At 35.5% G+C, this 10279-nt stretch overlaps 1 protein-coding gene across 4 annotated transcripts; it reads left to right on the top strand.

The window, feature by feature from the left end:
- The first annotated feature begins 310 nt into the window (after positions 1–310).
- On the top strand, positions 311–9958 carry LOC104088826 (transcription elongation factor 1 homolog). 4 transcript variants are annotated; one of them, XM_070181987.1, is made up of 6 exons: positions 311–406; positions 4401–4583; positions 5285–5355; positions 5632–5653; positions 5761–5822; positions 9946–9958. In XM_070181987.1, the coding sequence occupies exons 2-5, from the start codon at positions 4471–4473 to the stop codon at positions 5819–5821; spliced, it is 267 nt and encodes an 88-aa protein (XP_070038088.1). In that variant the 5' UTR covers positions 311–406; positions 4401–4470; the 3' UTR covers position 5822; positions 9946–9958. The 4 variants fall into 4 exon arrangements, with proteins under 4 accessions (XP_070038088.1, XP_070038086.1, XP_070038087.1 ...); XM_070181986.1 differs by lacking the exon at positions 9946–9958 and adding an exon at positions 3732–3795 and having other exon boundaries at positions 390–406; positions 4426–4583; positions 5761–6017; XM_070181988.1 differs by lacking the exons at positions 311–406; positions 9946–9958 and adding exons at positions 3732–3795; positions 3874–4015 and having other exon boundaries at positions 4426–4583; positions 5761–6017.
- The last annotated feature ends 321 nt before the right edge of the window (positions 9959–10279 follow it).

Consider the following 10279-nt stretch of genomic DNA (forward strand, 5'->3'; position numbering starts at 1 on the left):
TAATCTAATTTTTAGTTGATTTCAAGTCAAATGACTATTTTATTTAATGTGAACTCTATTTTAAAGGGGTAAAAAAGGCGAACAAAATTTCGCTAAGGGCCTTCGTGCTTTTAATATAGTATAGATATAGATATATAGATACATACAAAAATTATAGTATATTTTGTTTGCTAGTATTATTTTTGGGAGTGACTAAAAATAGAAATTTCATATTTGGGCTTTAACTTCTATATGGATATCAGACTGCAAGTTTAGCCCAAGTCCATATAATGGGCTTTCTGAAATATTGGCCCAATTACTAGAATCTTCTTCTTTCCGCTGCCTATAAATACCCTTCACCCCAAAAATTTCCCTCTCCTTTTCTCAGAAAAACCTCTGGGAAGGAGGCGCAATTACGATTTTGCAGGTATTGTTCACATCTTTATTGTTCTGTTCTCTCTCCTTCCATTCTCCTTTGTCTGGGGTTTTTGATTGCTCTAGGTTTTGGTTTTTGTAGTGTAATTTTTCCTGAAAATATATTTTCTTATTTGATCGTTTTTAGGGTCTTTTAGTTGTTCTATAGCGCTACGATAAACTGTTTTTTTTTTTTTTTGGTTTTTAGTTTTTTATGAATTCTTCTATCAGTTCAATTACCTGTATCTGTTCTCATTCAATTTCTGCCTTGTTTGATATATGGTTTTTTAGAGTCGGCAAAGTTATATATATTGAGGAGGAAAACTCTGTTTTGTTCTGCAATATTCCCAATTTAGCATTCATACGGTTTCGATTTAAGTTAGTTTTTTTATTTTTCCTGATTACAATAAATATATCCAGAAATATGGCATTTTTGATATCTTAGGAAACAAACAAGGAAGTAGAGATAGAGAAGAATATCAAGCAAGCAATTGAACTATAAAAAATTGAGTTTAAACCTCTCAAACTCAACATATTTGTGTAGAAGAAGATGAGTTAACGAAATAAATTTTGATGAAACTTCTACATATAGAAGACATTAAGGATTATGAGCGAAGTAATACCTATGAAAATTATCAGCTTATTGAGGAGGAGGTAAGAAGAAGAAGGATGTAATATATAATTATAGAAGAATATGCTATTAATTAGGATTAAAAAATTGGAAGTTATTATAAGAAAATAGCCACTAGATCTGAATTAGAAACTTGAACTGCATTTTCACATTTGAATTAGAAATTTAGACAATTTTGAATGATCAGATTGACAACCTTTTACTTCACATATTTCACTTAACTAATACTTTTTCAATTTTGTCTTCTCGCATAATTGTGTCTGTTTACTGTTAATTGCACTTAGTGGTGAAAGTCCCAATTTTATTGGTGCTATGCGTAATGACCCATCCGGTCATTTTAACTTTTAGAACCCCGTTCCCTAAAATAAAATTTTCTGTATGTGCTTTTAATGATTATGACTTGCGGGGATGGTTGGTTCGGGATTTGGAAGTATTTGGGTTGAAACCGGAACACTTGGTTCCTTAAGTTGGCCTTAAAGTGCTAAATTTGACTTCGGTCAACATTTTGAGAAAACGACCTTGGAATAGAATTTTGACGATTCCAACAGCTCTGTATGGTGATTTTGGACTTAGGAGCGTGTTTGGAATTTTATTTGGAAGTCCGTAGTTAAATTAGGCTTGAAATGACTAAAATAGGAATTTAAGTTTGGAAGTTTGACCGGGGAGTTGATTTTTTGATATCGGAGTCGGAATCCAGTTCTGAAAATTTTCATAGCTCTGTTATGTCATTTATGACTTGTGTGCAAAATTTGAGGTCAATCGGACTTGAATTGATAGGTTTCGGTACATAATATAGAAGTTGGAAATCTTAAGTTTCATTAAGCTTGAATTGAGGGATGATTCGTGGTTTTAGCGTTGTTTGGTGTGATTTGAGGGTTCGACTAAGTTCGTATGATATTTTGGGACTTGTTGGTATAATTGGTTGAGGTCCTGAGGGGCTCGGGTGAATTTCGGACGACTAGCGAATCACTTTTGGCCTTTGGAACACTGCTAATAGCTGCTGGTATTTTCTTATGGTATCCTTATACGCGATCGCGTAAGTTGGTCTGCGATCGCGTAGAGTAATTTAGGCAGAGGTGGATTTGTTATACGCGATCGCGTGAATGGGGTTGCGATCGCGTAGGGTTAATTTAGGCAGCTGGAAATTTGTTCACTGCGATCGCGTGGATACGTCCGCGATCGCGTAGGATTGGCCAGTGTGTGTATCGCGATCGCGTGTCATTGGATGCGATCGCGTATAGTCAGAACCTGGTGCATCGCGATCGCGTGGGACTTGATGCGATCGCATAGGGTTAATGTTTGGGCAGAAAATTTGTGCTACGCGATCGCGTGAGGAAGTTAGCGATCGCGTAGAAGAAATCACTGGGCAGAGAGTTTAAGTTCTGAAAATGGGACTTTTCCATTTTTAACGATTTGGAGCTCGGATTTAGGCGATTTTTGGGAGATTTTCAGAGAAAACAACGGGGTAAGTGTTCTTAACTCAATATTGGTTAAATTATCCGAATCCATCACTATTTTTATCATTTAATTGGTGAGTTGAATTGGAAAAGTTTGAAAACCCTCTTGGATAGATTTGAGGATTTGAGGGCTGAATTGTTGTCGAATTTAGTGATTTTGGTATGGGTAGACTCGTGGTTTAGTGGGTGTTCATATTTTGTAACTTTTGCCGGATTCCGAGATAAATGTAGTATTTTCTTATAGAATTGATTCCTATAATTTTTAGTGATTGTAATGATTATTTTTGGCTAGATTCGAGCCAGACAGAGTTGGATAATCGTGGAAAAGGCCTTATAGTGGATTAAATTGGAGCAAGACGATGTAAGTCTCTTGTCTAATCTTGTGAGGGGGAAATTACCTCATAGGTGATTTAAATTAAATAATTGTTGCTAATTGCGGGGGCTACGTACGTACGAGGTGACGAGAGTCCGTGCGTAGCTACTATTAATGCTAAAGTCCGGGTAGTTTAGGACTCAAAGCATGAATTACTTGTATAAATTGTATTCTTTGTTTAATTAATATTATTTGATATATACATATATTGTGAATTGTTAGATAAAAATATTAAAGGATGAAAATCTCATATACTTGATTTTTTGTTTAAATTAATTAATTGTTAAGAGAAATTGTTCTTCCTCCCGAATTTATCTTATAATAAATATACTCTCCTTCCGGAGGTACATAAGAAAATGTCCTCCTTTCTTGTGGTGCGGGCCGAACGCCTCGGCAGGATATATGCATCTATGGATCGCGTCGCACGTCCCTCAACGGTGTACACGACACTCTAGATCGGGCCGTACGTCCTCGGCAGAAATCGTGCTTAATAATAATAATAATTACACGATACTTTAATAATTTATTTCAGCTTGCGAAGCTAATTGATAAATTGAAAAATCCTTGGAATTTAATGAATTATTATTCTTGCTTGTTAAAGAATTAGTTGTTGTTCCTGTAAATGATATTTAATTGATAAATTGAAAATTATTTGAATTGAAGGAATTTGATTATTTCCGCTGATTTAATAAATTATTTTAAATTCTGTAAATTATGCTGATTTAAATATCCTAATTGTAATTCAATTATTATTATTGACCCATAGTGAGTGTCAAAGTCGGCCATCTAGTCTCTACCACTTCGAGATTAGGCTTGATATTTACTGGGTACACGTTGTTTACGTACTCATACTACACTTGCTGCACTTTTTGTGCAGGAACTGAGGCAAGTATTAGTGGGGGACCTATCGTCTTACACCCACGTTATCCAGGGGCTTAGTGGTGAGCTGTTTCTCTGATCCGTTCTGCAGCTACTAGTGTCTCTCTTTGTATTTTTCATTCTGTCTATTTTTATTTCAGGTGGGTTGCTCTGATGGTAAGCACCCTCCACTTCCAACCAAGAGGTTGTGAGTTCGAGTCACCCCAAGAGCAAGGTGGGGAGTTCTTGGAGGGAAGGATGCCGAGGGTGTATTGGAAACAGCCTCTCTATCCCAGGGTAGGGGTAAGGTCTGCGTACACACTACCCTCCCCAGACCCCACTAGTGGGATTATACTGGATTGTTGTTGTTGTTGTTGTCTATTTTTATTTCAGACAGTATTTGGGGATTTGTATAATCTATTAGATGCTCATACACTTGTGACACCAGGTCTTGGCACACATATTGGTAGAATTTGGGTTTTGTTATTTTTCTTGGTTTTAAATTTTGTTAATGAATGATTAATTTATTAAGTTGGCTTGTCTAGCTGTAGTGTTGGGCGCCATCACGACCTATAGGTGAAATTGGGTCCTGACACTATGTGCCTTGTCAATGTTGTATCCTGTTGTCATTAAAAATTTGAATTAACTTTTCTTCTGTTTGTATTTCTCGTTCTGCCATATCTTGAAGTCAACTTTTGTATCTTCTGATCTAGGATCATTAATTATATACCTATTGTCGGGTGAAATTTGGTTGAAAAATGGGCAAGAGGAAGTCAAGAGCAAAGCCAGCACCAAAGAAGAGAATGGACAAACTTGACAGTGTCTTCAGTTGTCCTTTTTGCAATCATGGAAGCAGTGTAGAATGTCGCATGTCACATGTGAGTGCTCCTTCATCAATTTTTAATCTTACACATGTTGCTTTGATGTTGTATGTCTGGTCACTATCCATTTTGAAACCTTATATTTTTATTACTCGATGCTAAAGCTCTTTGCTGCCATCTCCTGTCCCTTAATTGTAGACTAGATGTGTTAATTTTACAGGTAAAAACAAATGGAGGGTAACTATACCATTCAGATGGAATTTATTGAAAGTACCTCACACCATCCTGTATGTAGTTTAACCTAAAAACTTGAGTGTAGGATTTCTGAAATTAGAAACTTAACATCTGGATAAGGAGGGACAATGAGGTTACAATGAGACTTGATAGGCTGAAAATATTTGTCCTGAGAAAGATCTCTGTTTCCTGTTTCCTGGCTCAGTTGGGTGATAACGATGGAGAGCTTAAATTGGTGTTGTGTTTCCAAGATTTATGTGTCAGTAGAAGATATATTGAACTTCTAGTACTTCTTGTTGTAGTTAAAATTGCTTGGAGCTATTCTTTTTATGCCAATTGTCACGTATCAATCTTCTTTACTTCACCGTGCCATTACTCATTACTGCTTTCATTGTTATTTTACTGGTGTCATTGTTGTTTTACTGCTTGTGTTACGTATTTTGTAATCGTTTCCGTTTGCACCCGTTGCATCAGTTTTGCCTAGTTCTTATGATGTAAATACTGTTATTTGTTTCAGTGATGTGAAGAACATGATTGGTGAGGCCATATGCAGGATTTGCCAGGAAAGCTTTAGTACCACTGTGACAGGTTAGTTTCATATAGTGCTTTTATCTTCCTAAAATACTTTTGGGGCACTGGTGGCTCAACTTAGAATAGCTAGTCTCTTTTGCTTGAATTGGTAATGAGTACACTTACAGAGCAGTGTACAGTCCTGTGCATTTTTTTGGTTTTTGTTTTTGTATCTTGCATTAGGATATTTTTTTTCAGAATGTATGATCTCTTGAGATGGTGTTCAATGGCTCTCAAGTCTCAACTTTGTTTTTCTTGCATTTTTTCATCTGACAATTGTTTTTTTTTGGGCAGCTTTGACTGAGCCTATAGACATGTAAATATGTTGAAACATTAGTCTGCTATGATCTAAATTGTCGACTATTTTAAAAACTTTTTTCTCCATTATCATCTTTAGTAACTAATCTGAATTCTATGGGGCAGATATAGCGAATGGATAGATGAATGTGAACGTGTCAATAACCTCGAAGATTATGGAGACTAGAAAGGAGGCTAGATAGCCATTTCAAGGGAGAATTTCAACAAGAAGCTTATCTCACATCCAAATAGGAGCCACCATATGATGAAAGCTGCCCCGAGGCTAAATGTAGTTAGTTGTTCGTTCCTACTTGAATTTGTAAAATATGTTATGAAGTAGTAGTACCTTTAATTAACGGAAACTTTGCAGAGGCTTTGTTTGACTTGTGAACTGAAAAGCATTTAAATTGTTGTGTGTGAGAATGGGTTTAAAACATCAATCTTGCTTTGCTTATTGAAGTTTTAGCCATGTAAGTGCAGTTGTTTGAAAAGGACAAGCTACGAACTGTGTCTTCTAGAGTAGTCTCAATTCGTAATGACACTTGGAGCTTATTTGGAAAGCCACTAGGAATTGGATTCGGGGTGTAATTGAGTATAATTACACAGTTTGACATGTTTATATGGCCAAGTAATTACTTGGTCAACGTGGAACTGGGTGTAATTACACTTTCTAATTCTCAAGTGGGAGGCGAGACTTAGTGGTAATTACTAATTACAAGGTTATTTTTTAATTTCTTTCTTTTTGTATTTATTTTAATTTATTTTCTTTATAACTTTTTATTTTCATTATTTTAATTTCTTTTTATTTTATTTTATATTTTGTTTTTACTTTTAATTTCTTTTTAAATTTTTAAATATATTTTTCTTTGTACATAATTTATCTTTTATTTCTCTACCTTTACTTCTTGTGATTCCATGTAATTGCTCGTATATTTTATTTCTTATATGTTTTATTTTCTTCATTTAGTGTAACTACGTTATTATTCTAGTTTTTGAAACTACACCTCTTAATATTAGAAATAATGAGTTATTAACAAACTTGGCATATAATGAGTGATGTCATTAAAGTAGAATTTCGTTGTTGAATGAGGCTATAAACCTATTATGTTTTCTAATCTTAAGTTGTATTAGAACTTATTTTTATTATGTTGGAATTTGACCTATGTTAAACTATTTTTTATTTTTTTGATTTTGAAATTGTGTTATATTTATGGTTTCAATTTAGGAATTTTTACCTCCTATAGCAAAGCTTAACACCTTATTTATTTTAAATAAATACCATTTTAAAAAATTATATTCTATAACTACCTTTTAATGTTTATAGCAAAATATCTATTTATGGTTAACTCCTACCCTTAAGCCACTATATACGCTAATTATTATTTTTCTCTCTCCTTTTTCAGATTTTTCTCACATAATTTACCGTATTTGATGGGAAGTTCTCTCTCCACGTTCTCCCTCTCTCTAATTTGATACACGCCATTATCTTCCCCAGAAAACACGATTCTGCAACTGAAATTCCCTCTCACCCACATCGTCTAGGTCTTCCCCAGTCTCAGTCACCACGCTAATTTCATACACGCCATCAGCATTGTCTCTCTCAACTCTCTCTTTTTTTTGCTACAAATAGTTGTGGTAAGTATTTAACTTGTTAGAATTTCGCTTGTATTTTGTTTATTTTGTTTATATCTACTAATTTTTTTATAAACAATAACCATTGTTATTGTATTCAACAGACTTGAGATTTTCTCTCCAATGTCTGATTCAACATCCCACGAGAGGATTACCAGAGGTATACCCACCAAAGCACTCAATTTCAATGGGCCCTTTTTCTCTTTGCAAATCACTCGAGCGGAATTGGAATTTGCAGGTTCAGCAGCAAATACAGCTGCAGAGAGGAGAACTAAAATACACAATGACAAATTGAAAGAAGCCCAAGTTGAGAAATCTTCAAAAGAATCTGTCACGACCCAATTTCACCTGTAGGTCGTGATGGCGCCCAACACTATAGCTAGGCAAGCCAACTAATAAATTAAACATATATATAAAAAAATTTAAATCCAAGAAAAATAATAAGACACCAAATTCTACCAATGTGTGTACCAAGACCTGGTGTCACAAGTGTATGAGCATCTAGTAGATTATACAAAACCACTAATATTGTTTGAAATAAAAATAGACAGAATGAAAAATACAAGGAGAGACACTGGTAGCTGCAGAACGGCTCAGAAAGGCAGCTCACCACTATGCCCCTGGATAACGTGGGTGTAAGACGATAGGTCACCCACTAGTACTTGCCTCAGGTCCTTCACAAAAAGTGCAGCAAGTGTAGTATGAGTACGTAAACAACGTGTACCCAGTTAGTATCAAGCCTAATCTCGAAGTGGTAGAGACGAGATGGCCGACTTTGACACTCACTATGGGTCAATAGTAATAATTGAAATAAAACTAGAATATCTAGATCAGCATGATTCACAGAATATATCAATAATTTATTTAACCAGCAGAAATAATTAAATTTCTTTCAATTTCAATAAATTTTTAAATTTATCAAATAGTCTCATTTACAGGAATAACAATAATTCCTTAGCAAGCAGGAATAATAATTCATTAAATTCCAAAGATTTCCAATTTATCAATTAGCTTCACAAGCTGCAATAAACTATCAAAGTATCGTGTAATTATTATTATTAAGCACGATTTCTGCCGAGATCGTACGGCCCGATTCAGAGTTTCGTGTACACTGCCGAGGGACGTGCGGCACGATCCATAAATGCATCTATCCTGCCGAGGCGTTCGGCCCGCTCCACAAGAAAGGAGGACATTTTCTTATGTACCTCCGGAAGGAGAGTATATTTATTATAAGATAAATTCACGAGGAAGAACAATTTCTCTTAACAATTAATTAATTTAAATAGAAAATCAAGTATATGAGATTTCCATCCTTTAATATTTTTAGCTAACAATTCACAATATATATATATATTAAACAAGGAATACAATTTACACAAGTAATTCATGCTTTGAGTCCTAAACTACCTGGACTTTAGCATTAATAGTAGCTACGCACGGACTCTCGTCACCTCGTGCATACGTAGCCCCCACAATTAGCAACAATTATTTAATTTTAATCACCTATGAGGTAATTTCCCCCTCATAAGATTAGACAAGAGACTTACCTCGTCTTGCTCCAATTTAATCCACTAGAAGGCCTTTTCCACGATTATCCAACTATGTCTGGCTCGAATCTAGCCAAAAATATTCGATACAATCACTAAAAAATTATAGGAATCAATTCACTAAAAAATACTACATTTTTAATAAAAATCTCGAAATAAATTAAATATTCGTTCGTGGGACCCACTTCTCGGAATCCGGCAAAAGTTATGAAATCCGATAACTCATTCAATTACGAGTCCAACCATACCAGTTTCACTCAAATCCGACTCCGAATCGATACCGAAATCTCAAAATTTTGTTTTTATGAGATTTCTAAAATTTTCCAAATTTCAATCTCAAAACACTAATTAAATGGTGAAAACAATGATATATTTGTGTATATAGACCAAATCCGAGTTGGAATCACTTACCCCAAATGTCTTTCCTTGAAAATCTGTCAAAATTCGCCTATGCTCAAGCTCAAGTTTGTCAAAAATGGCAAATGGGACGAATGCCTCTGTTTTTATAACTTACAGATCTGTCCAGTACGATCAGGGAGCTCGATCTGGGGAGATCGATCAGGGGAGATCGATCATGGGAGCTCAATCATGGGAGCTCGATCTTGTGAGCTCGATCTCGGGAGCTCGATCTCGGGAGCTCGATCATGGGAGCTCGATCTTGGGAACTCGATCATGGGAGCTCGATCTTGGGAGCTCTTGGGAGCTCGATTTTGGGCTCGATCTTGGGCTCGATCACAACTCCGAATTTCTAGCAGAAGAGAAAAATTGTAGCAGCTGTTTAAGTCCAATTTTCGATCCGTTAACCATCCGAAACTCACCCGAGGCCCTCGGGACCTCAAACAAATATATCAACAAGTCCTAAAACATCATACAAACTTAGTTGAACCTCTAAATCACATCAAACAACGCTAAAACCACGAATCATACCCCAATTCAAGCTTAATGAAACTAAGAATTTGTAACTTCTATATTCGATGCCGGAACCTATCAAATCAAGTCCGATTGACCTCAAATTTTGCACACAATTCATAAATGACATAACAGAGCTGTAAAATTTTTTAGAACTGGATTCCAACCCCGATATCAAAAAGTCAACTCCCCGGTCAAACTTCCAAACTTTAAATTCCTATTTTAGCCATTTCAAGCCTAATTTTACTATGGACATCCAAATAAAATTCCGATTACGCTCATAAGTCCAAAATCAACATACGGAATTGTTGGAATCATCAAAATTCTATTCCGGGGTCGTTTGTACATAATTCGACATCCGGTCACTATTTGAACTTAAACTTTTAATTTTTCATTAAAATTCTATATCTCTGGCTAGGGACCTCGGAATTTGATTCCGGGCATACGCCCAAGTCCCAAATTACGATACGGACCTACCGAAACTATCAAAATACTGATCCGAGTCCGTTTACTCAAAATGTTGACCAAAGTCAACTTCGTTGAGTTTTAAAGCTCTA

This window comes from Nicotiana tomentosiformis, chromosome 8 (assembly GCF_000390325.3).
Source record: "Nicotiana tomentosiformis chromosome 8, ASM39032v3, whole genome shotgun sequence".
In the NCBI taxonomy this organism is placed as follows: Eukaryota; Viridiplantae; Streptophyta; class Magnoliopsida; order Solanales; family Solanaceae; genus Nicotiana; species Nicotiana tomentosiformis.

Excerpts from the sequence above, each read along its gene's own strand:
- LOC104088826 (XM_070181987.1), top strand. The coding sequence starts at position 4,471 with ATGGGCAAGAGGAAGTCAAGAGCAAAGCCAGCACCAAAGAAGAGAATG. Across the intron at positions 4,584-5,284 it reads AGCAGTGTAGAATGTCGCAT|TGATGTGAAGAACATGATTG; the intron begins GTCACATGTGAG and ends TATTTGTTTCAG. Across the intron at positions 5,654-5,760 it reads TTGACTGAGCCTATAGACAT|ATATAGCGAATGGATAGATG; the intron begins GTAAATATGTTG and ends TCTATGGGGCAG.